This window comes from Ixodes scapularis, unplaced genomic scaffold, assembly GCF_016920785.2.
Source record: "Ixodes scapularis isolate PalLabHiFi unplaced genomic scaffold, ASM1692078v2 PGA_scaffold1__304_contigs__length_218370807, whole genome shotgun sequence".
Lineage (NCBI taxonomy): Eukaryota > Metazoa > Arthropoda > Arachnida > Ixodida > Ixodidae > Ixodes > Ixodes scapularis.
In genome coordinates this window covers 54136982-54158756 of record NW_024609846.1, presented here as the reverse complement: position 1 = coordinate 54158756, position 21775 = coordinate 54136982, and the positions used below count along the sequence as shown (strand labels likewise).

General features: G+C 44.8%; 2 protein-coding genes across 2 annotated transcripts; both read right to left on the bottom strand.

The window, feature by feature from the left end:
- Nucleotides 1–19394: 19394 nt before the first annotated feature.
- On the bottom strand, nt 19395–20672 carry LOC121835720 (glycine-rich cell wall structural protein-like). Its single transcript, XM_042290171.1, has 2 exons — nt 20333–20672; nt 19395–20296 (listed from the first exon to the last, which is right to left on the bottom strand). Exons 1-2 carry the CDS (start codon nt 20535–20537, stop codon nt 19395–19397), a joined length of 1107 nt encoding a protein of 368 aa, XP_042146105.1. The 5' UTR covers nt 20538–20672.
- A 23-nt stretch (nt 20673–20695) lies between these two features.
- On the bottom strand, nt 20696–21289 carry LOC121835719. Its single transcript, XM_042290170.1, has one exon. It carries the CDS (start codon nt 21287–21289, stop codon nt 20696–20698), a length of 594 nt encoding a protein of 197 aa, XP_042146104.1.
- Between the last annotated feature and the right edge of the window lie 486 nt (nt 21290–21775).

Genomic DNA, 21775 nt, shown 5'->3' with positions numbered 1-21775 from the left:
CCTTGAGGACACGATTTCGAAGTCAGTGACGAGTCGGAAGCAGTTGTCCAGGCGTGGGTGTGACGCACTCCAAAAAGTATTTCCGGCATGTTATGAAAAAGCTGCCACACCGGTGGCGCAAATGCATTCAGGCATATCTGTCCCTAATAGACCTTCATTTGCAGCATAAAAGACAATGTAAATTTATATCGTACGCCGCAGCTATGGACTTCGTAGTCATCACCGAGGAGCATGCCGTGAAAGTAGTTTTTCGCGCTAAAAGTGCTGGTTTCTATACTCCGTGTCACTAGTTGTGTGCAGTGCAGGCGAAGGAAACGCCAGGCGAAGAGAGAAAGAGCGAGCGTTAGGAAGGCGGGACGGGAGAGGAAGGCAAGGGAGGTTGAGGGAAGAAAGGAAAGCACTAGGAACGTTAGGAGGGAGAGTACGTTTCTCTCCACCTCCCCAATCTTCCTAGTGCTTGCCCTTTCTCCTCTCACCTGGTGTTGCCTTGCCCTGTACTGCACGTAACTAGTGACACGAAGTATGCAGCAGTAGCTGCTTTAACTTTTTTTGAACAAATGGCCCTTTGTATGTGCGTTTGATAAAGCTCTATTTTGGTTATTTATTTAAAATTTTTTTATACAGATAAGGAGAGCCCGTACAGCGCGTGGATATACGTTTCCAGCATTATCCTTGGTGTTCGGGTATTTTTGGAACATGCCCACTAGACCATTAACTGAAATTAAACACGAAACAAATTAATTTTAACAGAGACGTCTCATAATTTCGATTAAAAGTTTCAAGCTAAGAAAAGTAATTCAAGAAATTACTGCAAGACCTTCTTCCGGGACCTTGAATTCTTAAAGGCGGCGAAGGACCGAAACGTCCGCCGTAATATCGAGCCTCCCCCTGTCCTTCCTGATGACCGGGTCGGAAAATGCACTCTGATTGGTCCCCCTCGGCCAAAGCGCGGCCCATCATTCCATCCTGGACCTTGATCCCAGTATCCTCACAGTGAGATTCTCGGAAGGAAGTACGGACGGAGGTCGTAGTCTCTACCAATTGTGCCGGGAACAGACCAGATTCCTGAACCTCGGTTGAAGTAGAAGCTTCGTTTGATTCGAGTGCCTTTGGCTACAGGTGTGCTTTTCGATATTTCTGGAAGGCATAAAAGTAAAAGTTAGATGTAAAAAAACTAGTAACAGAATGCCGATGAAAAACCTGAATACAGTGCGAGAAACATAAAGTAATAAAAGGGCAGTACTATAATAATAAAACCTAGAAAATGAAACATGCAGAATGAGGTTTTCATCATAATAGCGTTTTAGAATAGACGACTGAGCCTCTCAAAAATTTTTTTGGATGGACATCTTTTTTATCACTTCCTTCTAGATGAAATTAAAAAAAAAATATTTGTGTTAATCTCAAACTGCCTTTGATGTCTGGGTACTATATGCTGCAAGAATTTTGAGCATCACACTGCTTGTTCGAAGAACACATATTCAGAATTTTTTAGATAAAACAACAACAACAACAACAACAACAACAACGAAGAATGTAACTACTCGTGAGGAAGGAGATTGATGTATTATATCAAGCATTTACAGATCTTGATTTAAAGACACAGGAAACCGCGGCAACTTCTCAAGAAAACAAAGAGTTTTAATTCCCGACGTGCGTTCGCATCGTTAGAAACAAAATTGCTATAAAAAGGTGGAACGGGCTCCACGCTGGGCATCCGCGAGCGCAGGCCGCGATCTCGTTGGCATCTAGCCATCCTGCTGCTCTCTTCTTCGCTGGTACTGGACCAGTTTGGTCTATTTTTAACACTATCCCGACTGCAAAATGAGTGACATGCTGATTTCCAGTGGACAAAGGCGTTCAACTGGTTGGTCGGTAATCAATGCATTTCGCAGCTTTACTTGACGGGACCGTATGTTGTCGTCTATTCCTCTGTGAGTCTTCAGCACTTTTCCATTTCGGCCCAAATTGCCTCGATGTTTTACTATCATGCGCAAGAACGACATCGTCTACGCTTAAGGTTAACGCATTAGCTTGTTGCAGATGCTACGCAGATCAAAGCTGCAGAAAGCATTCATGGTGCCAGCGTTTCCAGAAACTATCGGTTTAGCGTTGTGGATACCTACTCCTCTTGAGTAGCTCTGTTCTTTTAGATTGGTGGTCCGTCTTCGGTGTTGGTTCGGGAAAGCACGTCAATCTTTTCCCAAGCAAGATATCTCCTGAGGTTATCGGCTTGGGCTCCATGGCGCCTGTGCTGTCCATCGTGAGGGGTCGGGAGTTGACTATTGCTTCGACTCCGGACAAAACAGTGGATAATTCTTCCAAGTGTAGACATGCCTTGTCAGATCTTTCCCTGTCGGTGTATTTATCATTCGCACGTCCTTTTATCACTAGCCTCCCCACCATGGGGCATCGGGAACAATGAACTTCCATGTTATACAATTTTCGGCAAGAGGAGAAGTTCTTGCATCGATCTAAACAACGCATGTTGGTCGTTCAATGCCTTCTTGAATGTTGATGCGTTGTCAGAATAGATCTAATTGTTGGCGATCCCTTCCGTCCTGTGAAACGCCGGAAGGCCAGTAGAAAGGCTTCTGTAGACATTGCAGAGACAAGTTCAAGATTAACGGCGCGAGATACTGCACAAGTGCAAAGTGTGTCGTATGACTTCACGCTACCGCTCGCTGCCCTGATGTACAAGGAACTTACAAAATTACGCCTACAACATCAAAAGGCGCGCCTCGCGTCAGTCGGTCAAGGGGAAGTGGAGCCGTTCGGGCTGTGTCAGCAGTGAGGCGGAATCTTTTGCATCAACAGCAGCTGAAAATAATTTTTACTACTCTTCTCCCTCCTTTAATCCAAAATCCTTCTCGGAGTTGCTTCAACGTGTCTCGTGCTCCCCCGTGAAGAACCTGGGAGTGTGCTTCTTAAACAATCAGGGTTGTGAACTAGTGCTTACTAGGCATTATGATTGGATGTTTCACTTGGTCCCATGCTAGCAGCATCTGAAGCCGGCCCCCATCCCGGAGGACATTGTCTTTATCCAAGAATGGACTCATCTCTGGTGCAGATGATTGCTTGTGAACATTTTTTTTTTCTCCAAGAGGCATTTTATCTCGTCTGGGTAAGTACTGCTCTAAACGTTGTTGATCCAGTATAGTTCAATCCCAGCTATCTACTTGGCACTCAGTGGTCCACTTGACGGTTTACAATTTCGTCAATTCTTCAGAAACCGAATACTTCACGCCGTCACTCGTAAAGCACTATGAAGTTCGCTGTACCTCGTCAGATCCAACGGCGGCTCAGGTAGGGTTGTTTGCAAGATCTCATGAACTGCTTTTTTTTTTCTCTTCGTTCAACAAGTCTGCCTCTTTTTGTTATTCAACCTCCGATAAGGCGATCCATTTTAGTGTTCAGTCAACCACTTTGTTCCTGACCATTATAAATAAGTCGACACCAGTCCGGACCCTGCGATGCCAAGGGTAAGCGAATCCGCTCGATCATCACTCCCCGGACAGTTCCTCCAACGAGAAGGATCAATGTCCCTTTGTGCCTCCGTGACTCGGTTGGTCACGAAGGTCTTCCACTTGCTGGGGTCGCTCTTGATCCATGCCAGTGTGATGAGAAAATCCTTCCACAATTCATATTCGTACAGAATGTCTGGGATGGTCTGTTCAACGTATCGGTGCACTCGCGACGCGATGACGGCTCCCATAAGTTCCAAGCGAGGAAGTTGATTGCAGCAACACGAGTCTTTGCCAATAAAAGGGTAGGCTGTTCCGGTGGCGATGACTTGTTTCTTACGTACGATGCAGTTCCATAGGCACTTGGGCTTGCGTCGCAGAAAATATGAATCCGCGTGTCCTGGTACTCTCCTCCCTTGAACACGAATCTGTGAATGACAAGTGCATCTATCTTTGGCAGGTCACAGTACCATTCTTCCCATTCGTTCTTCAGATCCTCGTGTAGAGCACTATTCCACTTGATTCCTCCCGCCCATAGATTCTAAAAAAAGTGTCTTCACTCGGATTTTGAAAGGCGGCAAGACTCCCAGGGGATCGAAAATCCTAGATACGGCTTGTAAGACAAATCGTTTAGTGCCATCATCCAACCCTAGAAATTTTAGTAGAGCAGGCAACGCAATCTACAAGACACTTTTCTTTGGATCCAAGTCAATTTCCTGAACCTTCATTGTTCTTTGCTCAAAGATAGGCGTAACTTTTTTGTGGGATTTGTCTCTTCTCGAAGTAGCACATCTCTCAGTGCTTGTAAATTCGTCGTCCACTTCAGGAGAGAAATTTCTGAGTCGTGCATAATAGACCTGGCGTCATGGTGGAACTTGCTGGCTTAATCCTCGGTATTTATGGCAGTAACCAAGTCGTCCACTTAGAAGAAGTTACGAGGTACTTCGGCCACTTCCTTCTTTTTTGTGGGCAGTTTTTTTCAGGTGTTGGGAGATCGTAGCCGTCGTGAGAAGAAATGGACTACAGGTAGCACAAAAAGGAACCCTCGTCATACTCTACATGTGTACCAATTTATTCTTGACAGCTGAATGCGGTAGTTCTTGAAACCAAAAAAACAAACAAACAAAAAAACCGGAATGCATTTTTTTTTTGTTACAGATATTTTTACAGATAATTGAAGAAATGCCTTCTAGATGTTTGAGATTATGACAAAGCGGCTCATCCTAAATCATAGCAAAATTCATAGAAGGTATTGGTAAAAGTTGTCTCCTTTCCCCAAACATTCGTCTAGAGGCTTGCACATAGCTGCGGGCGAATACGCATCGAAAAGGACTCAAAGCCATGTCGGCAGAGCTTTTTCTCAGATGACTTCGCGATATGGCATGTAAAATATTCTGCCTTCGTCACCGGCCGTCTCGTTTTGTGACGGCGTGACCCGCTATCAGGTACTCACTTTTAGTTTCGTGGCAATGAAGGATTAGGGAGTCGGTCCTGCAGAGGCGACCAACTAATTTTCAAAGTCTCGTCACCGCTACTTGCGTGTTGCCTTTAAGGCCGCCTATTCGCGACTCCAACTAACTATAGGTGGCGCCACTCATTTTCCAAAATGGCGGCTATAGTGAGGGTCGGAGATGCGTGCCGCTGTTGAGCCTGTTTAGTGTGCCGGCTTCACTGAGCGACACAAATTATTTCTGGTAATGCGAGGAAGCTAGGGTGTTGTGAGCGCAGGTCACCTCTTTATCCTGAAAACAAAACTTCTTTTTAGTGTAATATTTACACCCGGAAGGACGTTTTAATTCTGTAGCGAAACCGAAACTAGCCTTTATTCTGGATTTAATTTCTCGATATAGGTCTTAATTTCGGATTTTTTCTTACCTCAAGATGTGTTTTACGTCATAATTATTTAGTTATAGAAGTTGTTCGCGGAAACTTTATCTTGTGACATACATGTTGTATTCAGGCTGATATTTGTAGTTGTAGTTGTTGAAATAATCAGTGCTGATATTTGTGCGTTCTTGCTGCCTTTTCTCGCTCAGATAATTGTCATGGGAAATAATGAACTGCGGGCCTTTTATGGGTTTTTGAATATTTAGATGATTAATTGGTTTAACATTAGTCCCAGCACAAGAATATGAGAATAATTTAAATTTCTACAATATGTCCACAAACATACAAATTTATAAACGCCGTTTTCACTGCAATAACCCAAAGACGGAATCCGAGTCAGGCAGCTAGCTGAAGTGTGTGTATGTGTGTGTGTGTTTTATAGCAATGCGTGACGCATAGGACTTTATATTACATCCAGTGTTGAGTCTCTGTCTATCTTGATAACGATGTCAGAGTTTTTCATATGCTAAAAAGAAAACAAAATTACAGCTTTTCTGAAAAGACTATGATGGTTAAATGTCGTATTTTCGTGATGTTGGCGTTAATTGGGGGCATACATTGCCGCGATTTGTATTAATAATAATATTAAAATTCAGATATTTTAGCACGTAATTTTTCAAGCTCTAATATAAATTCTTGCTTCTGATTTAATTTCAATGGCGCGAACAAATATGACAATCGTAAGAGTGCTCATTATCATCACTGGTGTCAATTGCAGCATTTTGAATTACCAAGTAATATAATAAAAAGTTTGAAATGAACAAAAACAATGTGAGAAATCCACGTAAAATTACATTATTGTGGGTAAAGTATATTTTTCTACCAAAGTCGCGACTTTTGACAATCCGCAAAACGTCCAAAGTCGTCGCCAATATCCTTCATAACCAAATGCCCAAAAGTAAAACAAGCAAAAAAAAAAAACCTTTTTTAATTATTAATTTTTTCATAATATTAACTTGCTTTCATTTTTACGCTCCGCCGTTTTGCCAATCTCAGCTTTTCCAGTTCGAAGGAACGCCTACCTGTTTGCACGTCTGCTCACTGCAGCACGTTTCGTTGGCGTTGGAAGCCGGTGAAACTGTAGTTAGTTTTAGTATTGCGTATACGAGCGAACGCATGGCGCTGTGTGTTTGTGTTAGCTTTGCGTGTTCCACACTGCGCGTGCGCGGAGCCCAAAATTGATGTCTTGGATGGCGCATGGCAATGAGGCGCACGCACAACGTGGGGCACGCAACTCTACCGTAAACGCACACCGCTTGCGTTTGCTTCTATGCGCAATACTAAAACTCTCTAGTAAGGTACGATCCCATACCGGCTGCAGCACAACGTTGGGACACTGAAGAGTGTTGTTTGCATTCGGAAATGACATTTTGCAAGCCATGATCGCGAGCAGTTCCGCCGTGCCCGCTGTGCAGGAGAATCGGGGGACCCTCACTAAAGCGCTTCCCGTTTCCGCCGCGGGAGGGCGAGCGTCGAGCTGGAGACGCGAATATTGTACTTCCACGGTTCCGTCACTTCGTACTGTTATGACCCGTCTCCATCTCCCTGTGTTTGTGAGGATCGACCTTGCATTCTGGTGCGGACGACGACCAAGCAAACGTCGAGACGGTTGGCGTGCGATCCGAACCCTTTTTGCACGTTCGACCGAAACCCAAGAAGCGTTTCTCTCGGGCCTCGGCTCAAGGGCATCAGAACCTACGTTGCCGTCAGTGTGTTCTGTCTACGGCGCCTGCATTCCACGGAGGCGTCTGCATTCCACGGGAACGCCAGACAGAATCCCACCCTGAACAGATGGGCAGTCTGTTGTGTCTGCGTCTACCACATGAGAGACAATCGCCTACTAGTCGCCCTCAATTCAGAGAAGAACAACGACCGAACATCGGTGCCCAGAGGAGGACGCTGACGTCGAGGCCAACTTTGGAATGCGGCGCTAACCAACCAATGGCACGGCAGCTCCAGAACCCCGATTTTATTATATAAGGACCTGTTCGCTGCCCATTCGGTGCGCTCCTTTTGCCAATATGCTAAACGATATACCCATGTAAATACATTAATTTTCTGTCCTGTTAAGTTTTCCCGATCTGTTTCCCCGACTGTCTGGCTGGGACGTTGTTCGCGAGAAAGGTTGGATGCCAGCGAGATGGCCATGCTACTCGAGAGACCAGGCTGGGCATCGGCTCATAACAGTACTGTGTGCGAGATCGGCGAATGTTCTGCTCAAACTGGCGCTTCATTTGGCTTGTTTCGGACTTCTTGTCTCCTTAATTTGTCATTCCCAGTCTCTCTAACTGCGAGAATGATCGGAGAGCTTTTTCAACTTGTTCTGTGCCGGTGATCTGCAGGACACAGACGACTAAGCTGTATTGGTTTTTTCTTGCGACTTCAGAATAGGAGTCCGTCATTGGAAAGTCCAACCCAGATTAGTATTTAATGCAACAAGCGTGCTGCAGATCTTACACCGAGTGACTTCACCATCCATAAAGTCCCACATTTGGTCAGAACCAACGAAAATACTGATGCCGGGTTGTGTGGAAACCGCTGGATGCGGGGCACGACATCGCATTCAGGATGATGTATTGACGCCTTCCTCTGCTTCAGGTGATCGTCAGTTTGCCGTTTCCCGACCTTCCTGCCATCAGACCTTGTGCGGAACGCCGACGCTGGTGGATACAACATCGGACGAAGTGGTACAACCAGCGCCGCGAAACTTCCGATTACCTAAAATCGATGTGTTATCTCCGTCAAGCACGGACATTTCTACCGAAGTTGTCTGGCGACATTGTGCCTCTACATTTACAGGGGGCGTACTTAAGCAACCGGCATCGCGCCTTTTTTAGGGCGCAAAATCGTATTCAGAATGCTGTATTTACGCCTTCCTCTGCTTCAGGTTGGTAATATTGGTATGAAATGTTTTATAGTGATAATATTTGCCTCATTGCGGTCTCGTGCCCTACACAACTGTGTTTATTGCTCAGTGCAACGACGTTTTCTGCGTTTTCTTTGTCTTATGAGCATCTTACTTTTGATGTCGGGTTATATCGAAAGTAACCCTGGTTCTATGACAAAGGAACAGGAAGTGCTGCTAGGTTCTGCAGTGTCAATTGTGCAACAGCTTCAGGAAGGTCAAGCTACTGTTCTCAATAAAATTAAATCATCCCGTCCAGATCAGCAACAAACAGAATTGCCACATTAGCTCATCTAGCTGAAAGAGTGACAACTGTTGAAAGACGGGTAAATCTGGTTGAATGAGTTGAGCCTTGAGGTTACTACTGTAGGAAGGGCACTCTCCAAAACATTAAGACGTTTGATTGTTCCGGAATCTCGATGTGAAGACGCCGAGAATCGACTAAGGCGGTCTAACCTTATCGTATTCGGGCCATGAGACGCGGAAAATGAAACATGGTCAATTTCCGAGGAACTTGTGCTTTAAATGTTGCACCAAACAGCTCGGTGTGCGCTTAGATGATTACTGTATATAAAGAGCACACCGAAAGGGCATAGAAAAATCGAGCAATAATCGTTAAAATTTTTAAATACAAAACACAAAGAGTCTTTATTGGGGGTCGCTCATCAGCTAAAAGATAAGGACATTTTTATTAGTGAATACTTTTCAGCAGGAGCCCGAGAGGCCCGACGTAAGCATTTAGAGTTTGCCAAGGCTCAGGATAATAAATCCAAGCTGCGTTTTAACAAACGTTTTGTGTGAAATAGGTGTTATGTATACAACATAACCAACCGTTCAGTAGTTCCAGCGCCTAAATACTGTCGAGAAGTTTTGCTCGCGCGAGTTTTTAGTTTACAGTTTTACTTTGTTTTTGGCCTTCCTCGGGGGCTCACTCGTCTTTACGGCACGGCTCATGGCCTCTGCCGGGGTCGGGGGACCCCATATGGGGGAGAACGTGAGCGCTGTAACACTATACTTAGTTTACAGAACCCCGCGTTGGAAACGTTTTGTCTTGTGTATGTTTGCATTTGGGATCTCTACTTCGGAGGTGGTTTTGGGCTGTGTATGTGTAACTTCTCTGTCTGCGTACGGAAGTGCTTTCTGTTGTTTATGGCTGCTCTTGTCAGCTTCGTTTGGAATGTGTTCTGTCTCGTGTATGCGCATGTTTTTTGGAATGTTCGTGTTTGCTTTGGGCTCCGAGCCTTTGATTGGCTCTAAGAAAACCCCTCTTGATTGGTCCTTCCCAAACTTTCTGATTGGTGGACTGGAGGAGCCCAGAATGCTGCTGAACTCAATATAAGCGGCCACCGAAGGGCTGTAAGGGACTTGGCTCCTGGATACCAAGCCTTGGACATCTCCCTGCCTCTGGAAAACCAACCTGCACGTCCGACCCCCCTTCGGCTGTGGAGCCGTCCGCCCGCTAGCTCGCAAACTTGGTCCCCCTTACGGCTGTGGAGGAGTTCGGCTCGCCCGCCTTTGTGTGGAACTGTGTTTGTCGAGTTTGGCTGTGGTCGGGGCCCCCGTTGACGGTGTGTGTGGTCAGGGAGGACGGCAGGGAAAGTTTCCAGAGGTTGGAATTAGTCCCCCCCCCCCCCCCCCCCAAAGTTTAATCTCAAATTATATAATGTTCAAAGTGATGTAAAACAGTCTTTGTCTAGATCTCTTAAATAAACAGTGTTGTTTGTTAACATCAGTAATCGTTTCATCAACGAAGAAGAGGACGAGTTATTTTCTTCGTTACAATACCAAGCAAAGAAGCCAGCTTTTATCTCAAACGTTCCCGAGCTATCAGTCATTTTCACTAACGCACGTAGTATTGTTTCAAAACGAGATGAGTTGCAGCATTTCATTGAATCAGCTTGCGCAGATATCGTCGTTTTAACTTTTATCTCTTTATCGACTTTAACTTTATCGAAAATATTTTTATCAGAGATAAAAAGATTTTCGACATAGCGTCATTATTTTCCATTCATCGTTGCGACCGGGTTGATAGGAGGGGGGGAGGGGGAGGGTGTTTTGATAGCGGTCAAGGACAATCTTGCTTCTTCACGCTTAAATGATTCTACTTGCTTAGAATCGGTTTGGATATCGATGCTGCTAGAACCTTATCACGGATACCTTATCACGGAATTGTCCCGTGCAGACGCTTAAAACAGCTTTTGCCGACGAAACCCAAACAAATAATACCGAACCGATTCTGCGAGTTGATGGGATCATTCAGACAGCGTCAAAAGGGCACCATCATGGTGTCCGTCCTGTTTCTCCACGTGTTAAATCATTGCTGAGCCAATCATAAACAGGAAAGGCTTAGTAACTTGCGATTTTAACGCTGCTTGATTGGTCGCTTTAGATCGTAGCGTCGGCTGCATCTGGACCTCAGCTGAAACGCAGTATAAAGAAACACCAATGACACGTCGCACCCCTCCCCCCCCCCCCCCCCCCCCCCCCCCCCAACAATGTGAAAGACGCTTCAAAGCACCCGACTAGGGTCCGCACAAAAGGAGGTCAACCTTCAACAAGACAAGCTACAAAAAAAAAAAAAAGAAAAAAAGAAACACACACAACGAGGCCAAATTTTTGGGAACATAAACTGAAAGTCGAAGTAGCCAGCCACTGACAGAAAAAACACATCTCGCTCACTAAGAGACCTTGGGCGACCTACGCCGACGGTCAAGCCAAAGCGTCGACTAAAAAAATAAATAAATAAAGAACGAGTTTGGCGAAGTCAACATGAAGCTTTTTTGGTGAAAAAACATACAAACAAAACAAACAGAAAAACTGCCGCTTGTACAAAAATATTTTAGAACCGGTATTTTTTGGTTTTTAACAATTTTTTATTATGGGAACCGATGAATGTTTATTAGCGTTTTTCTTTTAAAACTTTAAGTTAAATGGTTTACGTATATGTAGGGTTTCGTGTTTTCGGCTAAATCCGTGATAAAAAAACAAAAAACAAAAAACATTGAAGAAACATTTGTCGGCACTTTTTTCGTATTGCAGATTTATAAAACAACAACAAAAACAACAAGAGAATTCAGAGGTCACAACGATAAAATAAAAACAAAAACATTACGGTGTTTTGCAAACTAACTGCATAAGACCACGGGGTCGGTGGTCCTGAGGAGATGCCACTTCAGTTGCCTTTGGAATGTAGAGCTACTGACAAAAAAGGGTTAGCCTTCTACCGCTTCGAAGAATCCTTCAAAACAACGGGCCATGGTACCCAGATATTACTTATTTTATCTTCGAATTTTTATTAAGAAAACACGATGAAATACCCCCGAATTTAAAAGAATAGAAAATCTAACAAAGATAAACTCCAACAAGCCCCGACTTCAAAAAAAAAAAAAAAAAGAAAAAGAAAAAAAAAAAAACACTTTTGGAATATTGCGAGAACTAAACTCCGAAAACACGGAATCCTACTTACGTGGCATTAGTCAGACCCTCAATGAGATATTGTTATAAAATGTTAAACAGAGGCTGAATTTAGGTTTTGAAATTGTATGAGCACTCTGCCTCTAAAAGTGATGTTATTCTATTAGTTTTTTCAAGCATTTCTATGGTGTCAATCTTTCTATATATACAAATTTAAACTAATAACTTCATTATACGATGGAATTGAATCAGATGTCATTTTCTAGGCCTTAGTTTAATAATTTTTAGTAGAGTTATCACTGAAGTTCATGCTCAGTAGGCCATACATGAACTATGGCCATTATAGAAAAAGGTCCGTGTTCTTCCGGCTATGTGTATTTGTTGCAATGGACTCATCGATGTTAAGAGTTGTTCTTAAATACCTTTAGAGTTTTCCCGATGATTGAGCATCCCCAAAAGATCCTTAAACATGGTTGGAACACCAGGTTTATTGAAGAGGAGCAGCCCAGTGGTAACTGCTGAACGTGTCGAGTCTTCTCGGGAGGACTATCTCGTAGCTATGTTTATTATTACTGTCAATCTGTCAATTAAAAAAAAAAACATTGGTGTTATTAAGATAACGTATATTCGCATCGCGCCGTGCGGGAACTTCACCGAGCGGGTGAAAATGGTCTTTGCGAGGAGCCGCGAAACTCGCTCCGCAACCCGGCACACTGTCGGCTGCGGCATGTTCACATGGTTGCCGTAACAACTTGGAACCTCCTGGCACCATAAAAGCCCAAAGCAACGAGGAGCTGCAGCATCGTTGAGGGCGGCAGGCCCTGAGTACTCGCGCTCCTGGCAGAGACAGGAGTGTGCTCGCTACGGTCGCCTTCGTGAAGTGGCACCGCAAAAGACATTCGCGGTCACTGAAGTGTTCCAGCGGGTTCAGGCGTTCTCTGAAACACCGTCTCGTCAAAGGTCTCGATTCGCTGTCGCCTGCGTCGTCGTAGAGGATCTCTTCTGTGCTCAAAAACGAACTGCACGAAATCCGCGAACGACTAGCCGGCCGCCATGACACTCCAAACTCAAGTTGAGGAACGCCTCGAGGAAGCGACAGAGCTACCTTGAGATTCTCGACGAAAGAGTCGAGGAGCGTTTAGAGTGGAGGTCGGTTTATGAAGCGCAAAACCGGCCTGAAGTGGAGTTTCGAGTCGAGTTTGAGTCGAGTTCGAGTCGAGGCCCGTTTATGAATTCGGCTGTTAGTGTCGCCAGCCCTCTTGTTTCTCCTCGCCGTTTTTCGCGCTGCAGGAAAAAAGAAAATGATCCCTCCTTTTCGCGTTGCAGTTTAGAATTAGGAAAAAAACCGTTCAGCCTTTCCACTCTCGTGAAGAAGGAAGACCAGCGGAGCTGTACTCGATACACTGTGTGCTTCTTCCTCCTCATCGTCTGTTTTTCGCGCTGTTTCCTACGATGACTTCCCACCAACGCGCCAACTATCCATTCTTCTATTATAGCTGGAAAGGTTGACGCCATCTACGAGCGACGGCGGAAACCTTACCGGTTGTGTGCATGCCGCCGTCACCTATAGATGGCGGTAGCTGTCCAGGCAGGTTTGTGTCGACATACAGGACACGATCCTGGGGAACCTAGCTCTTAACAGCTCCGCTTTAAAAAATTAGACCAGCGGCTAGTTAGTGATCCCACAAAGAAACGCAGAGGCCGCACCTCTCTTCTTCCCCCCCACTGTCCGCTTCTTGGACCCACTCCTTCGCTGTGACCTCGGACTTGAAGTAAGCCGACACCGCGGTGGAAGCAACGTGTTCGTCGTGCCGTCTTTCCCACGGGATTACGCTCACGTCCCGCACAAAGAGCGGGGTGAGACGATGACAGGGAAGTGGTTCATCGGTCCGGCGAACGTGTAGCTCCCACCGCAACTCCAGCTCTGGCCTGAACAGAGTATAAACTTCAACTCAAGAAAGTCGAGTCGCTATTCCTCTCTCATGCTGAAGTCTGCTTGCCTCCTGAGGTTCCTCTCGCGGCTCGTTCATTTCAAGAAATGTCTAAAAGGCTTCTTACGCAAAAAAGAACGTCAACGACAGCGACATTTTTTTAATGAATTATAACTTTTTTTTTTTTTTTAGTTTTAGGTTTTCCATTCTAAATATCTCACAGTAAGTTTTCGTTAGATGTCTTTTTATCTAAAGAACGAAATAAGCTTCTTTATTTCTTCAACAACCGCATTAAATTCTAAAACGAGTTAAATTTCTTAAAAACTACTTTTGGCAACTTTCTCGATTAAAACATATTGAGGTAGGGATTCGGCTGGCGATTGAGATATGACGTTACGGTCAAAACGTTGCCCAGATCTATTTTGTTGACCCAATATTTGCTATGTCACAAAAAACTAAACTTTTGGCTGGTGTATATCAATGATTTTAATAAAACAAAGTTGACCCTAGGGAGCTTAAGGGGGTGGAGGGGGGCGGGGGGAGGTTGGCGGTCGCTTCCCCCGCCCCCCCGGCCTTCCTAAGTTTGCCCCTTGTTGAAGCTTCTTGACGTGTTCTTGTCTGTTCTGGTTGTTATTCTCAGTTTCACGATAACTTTGCGAACTGTGGAGGCTACCACCCACGCGACCCAATAAGAGCGTCGGAGCGAGGCACGTGACACCACGCCACGGGAGCGTTTGTGTCATTGCGCCGAATGCGAGGCCTGGAGGAACCGGCTATCGCCTGTTGGTGAAGAGTAGTGTTGTGCGAATATTCGAATTTTCGTATAGTAGTTTTGAATAGTATTGTATTCGATATTCGCTTCGAAAGCAGTTCGAACTGTCCGCAAACTCACGGTCGCAAGTTTGTTTACTGTCTAAAGACCAGAAAGAAACGATATCTAAAATCAAGAATATACTCACACGTTCGGCAAAATGGTATAAATATTACGGTGGGAAGTTTGAAATATATTCATCGCACTTATTTCATGAACTTCTTTAATAACGGGCAAAAGAAACCGAGCAACGAACTCCAGAGATGCCGGCGCCATCTTCCCCAATCTTGGCGCCCTGGTTGCCAGCACTCTTTTTTCACCACCGCCACGTCCAGACAAATTTAGAAAAACAAGTTTATGGATAGAAATAAATACCTTTAGAAATTTCTCATGACATGCATAATTGCTCAGAAACTTTTATTTCCTATAAAACTCATAAACACGGTCTCAAAACATTTCAACTATAATATTTCGAAGGAATATTATATTATTACAGCGACAAGGTGAGTGGATGACATCGACATGGTCAAAATGACGGCAGACAAGTCGGTTGGCAAGATGGACTAACGACAGCGTGAGAAGTCCAGTTTGGAAGTATTCCTGCCAACTTTCCCTCTAAAAACGGCCGAGCTTTTTGGACGGCAAGTAATCCATATTCGATGAGAAAATATTCGACCAAAATCACTGTTCGCTTCGAATTCGGTTCGAGTTCAAAATCCACTATTCGCACAACCCTAGTCAAGAGTCGTGTTCTGCAAAGCCAACCAACTTCGGATGAGCGTCCACCACCACAACATTGCCGTCCGCTAGAGTAGCGAGCGCTGGGGTACAATTCATGAGATAATTACACGCCCAATTTACCCGTGAATCTGTGGCTGGCGTGACGTTTTGAGTGGAAGCGGTCGACTAGAGGGCTGCGATGGTTCAAACATCGTTGAGAAGCCACCTTGTATTCGGACAACGGTTCTTCCGAATTAAGTATCGTTGAGAAGTCATATGTATCGGTCCTTCTTCCGTGTCGTGCAGCGTAGTGTCGATAGAGATGCAATCGCACGAGTTCAGTTGACGTTAAAAGAAAAAAAGAAGCCTAGCACTACTCTTTGTCGCGGACGGCGGTGTTGCTGTGGCGGTAACGAGGCCTCCGTGGCCACGAACATGAAGCGTCGTCATGTTCCTTGTTCCGACGCCCTTATTGGGTCGTGAGGGCCAGAGCCACCACAGTTCGCTGAGTTATCATGAAACGGAGTATAATCGATTGTTTTAGTTACCAAAAAACAAAGTGCTTTATTATATATATTTTATTTTTATTTTTTTTATTTTAAAACTCGGTGATTGAAAGAAACAACCCTCATATTGCGGATGTCTCTAATTGAATACGGTTGTTTTTCTATCTCCCCTTGAATCGACATTATGTTCTTTAAAAGCAGAATGTTCGTGTTACACCTTTATCACCAACAAAATAAAAACGCAACGTCCAAACATCGAAATCCTTAGGTCTGATGGCAATTTCGTTACTGCTTCATTATATAAATGAGCGAGCCGCTTTTTTTGACTGAGTTTAACGGGTGGCACCAAAAGTATGGGTCACGTGCTTATATGCAACTGAAACAAAAGTACGAAATTATGCCTGCAAACAAAACTATGATGTATTTTATGCACGCTCATACAAAGTGACATTTTAAACAGCTTGAAGATGCTGTTTAACAAGAATTTACACGACAGCCAAAAAAAAAAAAAGAAAAAACGAACGCAAAATATGTGCAAGTTAAGTTTTTACGTGTCATAATGAGGCTGTAGCGAGACAGCGCACTGAAAGCAAATCGCGGATTTTGAAAGCTGTGGCCAGCATATTTCTGTCTTGAAAAATATATTTTTAATTATTTATGATAAATACGTACAAAACGGGCGAAATCAGCTTAAGCTTTAAGACTGGGAACGCAATCGAGTCGCCTATTGGTTAATACTTTATTACAATATTCTCCGACTAAATCCTTAACATATTACTCAGTGAAAAGAGGATACCAACTTTCAATTTGTCAGGGTATCATTTTTGTTTTTGTTAAACTTGATACCCATAATTCAATCACTGCCAATATTCCCGCCGCTCTTCATGGCATATTTTTAAACATGCACATAAGGGCGAACTGTTTTGTCACATTAAATATTTGCTGCTTAACTTCTTCCTGCAGAAAATTTCTTGTTAACGACGTTATGTTTCTCAAGGAAACAAGAGGGATTTCACGCAAAAACACCTCGCTGCTTTCCTTAAAGTTAATCTTATATATATGTTAATCTTATCTGTATGAGTGAAATGAATGTTTGTAGGCATTTTATTAAACTTTTTTGGATTAATTAAATGGAACTTAGCAGCTCGCAACGAGGCCTTTAAAAGGTTATATGTTTTTCTCTCCCCTATGATTCCATTTATGTCAATTAAATCGATTATTAAAAAAATATGGCTTCAATAGAACGTACTATTACTGGATCGCTAGCTATGCGAATCACTGCCATCAAGTTTTCCAAATGTATTTTGTTTCAGTTTTTCTACCAAATAATCAGTTAAGGGTCACAAGATATTTTAGAGTCTTTTACCCTGACCTCATTCGAAACGCATCACCGGTTTCGCGTATCCAACATGTTTTAAACATGCAATTTACTGACGTCGATATTTTTAGTACAAACCTGTCTTTTGGAGAACGATCATTTTGATGCATGTGTTTTTAATTGGCATATATACACGTTTGTGTGCTTGCATGTTTTTTTTTTCACAACTCTTTATTTTGTCTACTCTGTATTTTGGGTGTATTTTAATTGTGTGTGCTTAACCCAGTAGGCTTTCGAGCTGTTGGTTAGCACAAGAGAAAAATAAACATTGATTGCTTGATTGATTGATTGATTGATATTTGTTAGAATCGTTCAACTGGTGCAATGCACTACACAGATTGATACAAAGGTTCTAAAAGGGTACACTATAGATTAAAATTGGGTTATGTTTTATTGTTTGAGATAAGCTGCCTGTTTTCTACTACTCAATTTTATCGGTAATAAATACATTTCGAGATTTTTTTCTATTTTGTTTTTGCGTTACCGGATACTGTGAATCGGTTGTAGACAAAGTGATGAAAGAAAAAAAAATAGTGCTGGTCGTCCATTAAAAATTTTAACCCGATTAATCACCACCCTTTAATCGATTATTCGGTGGCGTTTCTTTCGTGCATAACATTATAAAAAGTCAAAATTATATATATATATTTATATATATATATATATATATATGTGTGTGTTTTATAAATTTGTAATAAACGGCACAATTTCGCAACTTTCACTACCTATAGGGGGCGCACTGTCGCCTACCAGAATGGCTGTCATCTGGATGATCGTCGTAAAACAGCAGTACGAGGCTGGGTCTGGGACGCGTAAGTAATTCTAGTTTTGCTATATACGAGCAGCATTAGAGTCTTACTTCATCTTTTTCACGTCAAGAAAGTGTAGGCAAGCACATTTATTGTGAAGCCAATCATCCAGGAGCTATAAGGAGCGCGATTCTCACACCGCGTAATCGCTGAATGTTGCGAATGCAATTTCAATTAAGAATCAACTTCAGTGTGTAGTTGAGAACAGTTCGAAGAGACTCACTCACGGATGCTGCAGACTCTCACACTTTAGCTGCATAAGGCAAAGGGGTTCGTTGATACTCTCCGGCAAGAGCGACCTCCTTTTATTGTTTGCAATACTCTGTGCTGCGCTAAACGGACAGTCGTACTGTGTTGAAGTGGCCGGAATATGTCTGACCTTTTACACCTGTTTGGAGTTACAAGTCTCGCCCCTACAGATTAGTTTAGGTTAAACTCTCACTTGAAGTTTGCCCTTTATACAGGTGTGCTCGTACACGTCTGCTTGCTGAAACGTCTAAATTTTACTTTGTGTTGGTTCGTGAAAATTTTACCGATTAACCGTTAAAAAAATCAATTGATAGCGATTAAAGCATTATATGATCGATCGGTAGACTAATTGATCAATTGCTCAGCCCTTAGAAAATGGGAATACAAACGAGCACAGCTGAATTTGTTCAAAAAGGGGCCTTCTTAACTCTCTTCATTGTAGCATGAGAGACTCAACCTTTTCACCTAATACCAGAAGCGTGTATTCGGGACGCTACAGCTGCGAAATAGATTAAGCAAATATAACGTTCATAAAAAAAAGTAACCACAAGAAACAGATCGTTTGTTTAAAGTGAAAAAAAGTTTTTCTTAATAAAATCTGGTTAAGACAGGCGTAAGAAGTAAAAAATGTTACGCAAAATTTTTTTTTTCTTAGAGCAATATTGACGGCGCGAGACGCTATTTAGTTGGTAGTCGCCTCCATTCCATTTGTTTTCTTTTTCGGCGTTTCGGGCGCTTAGAGGAGAAGAGGTGGTTCGGCTTGGCCTTCACGTTAAGGTCGAAAGAGCGAATGACCATTCCGTGACGTTATGAACTTTGCGCGTAAAATTTATTTCTTGACACGCGTGTCCCAATTAGACTGTTTAAAAAACTTTTTTTTCTTTTCAGGGGTTCTTTAACACGCTAGTGTAAAGCATGCATGACACGGAAAAATAAAATTATGTTGAATACGGTTGACTTATTCTGCAAAATAGTGTACAAAGTAGTTTAAAAGCAGTCAGTTCCCCTGAAATATGTTGAAATAATTTTTGTTTTCAAATCAGAACTGCCTCATTAGGGCTGTTGAAGCTGAGACAGCCGAAGCTAATGCGAATTAAAAAAAAAATGAAACAAAACAAAACAAGAAAACTAATCGAAGAAACCTTTATTCAATTTTCAGAGGAATTAACAAATATATTTCAAACCCTCCACCCGCTTCGATTTTTAAATTATATTTTGTCTAATTATGACTAACGTTCAACGCATGTGTTTATATGGATTCGCTGATGAAGCAGGCAATCCCAGCTACCTAACAAGAATGTTTAATTTGACTCGGTTGTTTCAGAAGCCCCCACTTTGTCCCGACGAGCCTCCACTTCCAGAGGATCCCCCGCCATAACCACCTCCAAATCCTCCTGACCCTCCTCCCGAGCTACCTCCATATCCTCCTCCAGAGCTGCCTCCTGACCCTCCTCCAGAGCTACCTCCATATCCTCCTCCAGAGCTACCTCCATATCCTCCTCCAGAGCTACCTCCAGAGCTACCACCTAATCCTCCTCCTCCGGATCCGAAAAATCCTGAACCGCCACCGGATCCCCCTCCGAATAACCCTGAACCACTTTCCCATCCTCCGGAACCGCTACCGGACCCACCACTGGAGTCGCCTCCAAATCCACCACCGCCTGAGCTCCCGCCCCCACTTCCAAACATACCACTGTATCCGCCTCCGAATCCGTCGTCAGAGTCACTTCCATACCCACCTTGGGAGCCCCAGCCCCTCTGGGGACCGTATGATGTCCAGTAAAAGTATTGAGGACTGCTACGCCAGCTCCAGCCGCCTTGCCCTCCTTGTCCATTTCGACCTCCCGATCCGCCTCCTCTTCCACTGCCGCCCCACATACTCTGACTACCCCATCCCCCCTGTCCACCCTGTCCATCGTATGAGCTGCTCCATCCACTCATGCCGCCCTGTCCTCCTTGTCCATTTTGACCTCCCGATCCGCCTCCTCTTCCACTTCCGCCCCACATACTCTGACTACCCCATCCCCCCTGTCCACCCTGTCCATCGTATGAGCTGCTCCATCCACTCATGCCGCCCCGTCCTCCTTGTCCATTTTGACCTCCCGAGCCGCCTCCTCTTCCACTGCCGCCCCACATACTCTGACTACCCCCTCCTTCCTGTCCACCCTGTGCATCGTATGAGCTGCTCCATCGACTCATGCCGCCCCGCCCCCCTTGTCGACCTCTGCCGAATAAACCTCTTTGTCCGAGTAGGCCACCGCCTTGTCTACTGGATCCGCCTAAGCCAAACCTTCTACCTAACCCACCCCTCCGACGACTGAAGCGGCTTCTCATTCCGCCAAATAAACCCAATCCTCCACTCGAGCCTCCGAATCCGCCGCCCGAGCTTCCCGATCCTCCGCCAAAAAGTCCCGATCCGCCGCCGGAACTGCCGCCAGATCCTCCACCGCTTCCGCCGAACATAGAGCCGAATCGCCCACCAGACGTACCAAGCCTGCCACCGAGCCTGCCCTGTCGCCTTAGGCTGCCAAATAGACCTGAGCTCCCGCCGAATAGTCCGCCTTGACCTCCTCCTCCTCCGGACGAACTACCTCCAGATCGACTTCCTCCGAAGATACTTCTTAAACCGCCGCTTGACCCGCTCCCAAAACTACCGCTTGATCCGCCCCCGAAACCGCCGCTTGATCCGGCCCCAAACTCGCCGCTTGATTCGCCCCCAAAACCTTGACTGCCCCAGCTACTTTGACCCCTGCTTCCTCCCTGGCCTGGGTAGAATTCCCACATACCCCGGCGTCCCCCTCTTCCGCAGCGACCGCGCCGACCGCGCCGACCGCGCCGTCTTCTCCAACGGTCAAACAGGCTGCCGCCTCCACCGGACATACTATCGCCATCATCTCCAAACAGTCCACCGCCAAGCATTGAGCTTTGTCCTCCAAACATTCCTCCGCTGCTGCCCTGGCCAAAACCTCCGCCAGGTCCAAAGTAGGAACTCCACATGTCGCCGCTTTCTCCACTGCCGCCGAAGCCTCCGCTTCCAGATCCTCCGAATCCCCCGTCGTCTCCGTATCCTCCGCCACCTCCGGATCCTCCACCGCCTCCGAATCCTCCGCCACCGCTTTCATATCCTCCGCTGCCGCCTCCAAAGCCTCCACTGCCGCCTCCACCGCTGCCGCCTCCGCCGCTACTTCCATAGCCGCCTCCGCCGCTGCTTCCATAGCTACCACCGCCGCCTCCTCTATAACTACCACCGCCGCCTCCGTAGCCACCTCCACCGCCACCTCCGTAGCCACCTCCACCGTTGCTTCCGAAGCTACCTCCGCCACTTGAGCTTTGTCCACCGAAGGTTTCTCGCTTTTTGCGTTGACTTAAGTTCTCCCGTGTCTGTCCGGAACCGTAGTATTCTGACTGCTGCATCTGCTGCGGCTGCCCATATTGTGCGTTCCGTTTTGTCCTCAGTGTTGCATCTGCAAAATCACAAAACATTATTAGAAAGTATACATTGAGCGAACATCGGACTGGCTTCCTAGAAGTCGAAAAATAACATTTCAAAAACTCACTCCAGCAGAAAGGAAACAGAAACGAAAAAAACAGCAAATCTGGCCAATCAAGTGTAAACTACGATAAGTCAATTTTCTAGTTACAATGCGTCCTAATAATGACTATAAAGATTTTAAGCCCCTAAAAATAAGCATTGAAAAAGT

Bases quoted from the DNA above. Each gene is read 5' to 3' on its own strand.
- LOC121835720 (XM_042290171.1), bottom strand. From the start codon at position 20,537: ATGTTCGGCGGAAGCGGTGGAGGATCTGGCGGCAGTTCCGGCGGCGGA. The intron at 20,297-20,332 runs GTGGCCTACTCG...TATTCGGCAGAG, and splicing joins CGGATCCAGTAGACAAGGCG to GTCGACAAGGGGGGCGGGGC.
- LOC121835719 (XM_042290170.1), bottom strand. From the start codon at position 21,289: ATGGAAGCAGCGGCGGAGGCGGCTATGGAAGTAGCGGCGGAGGCGGCA.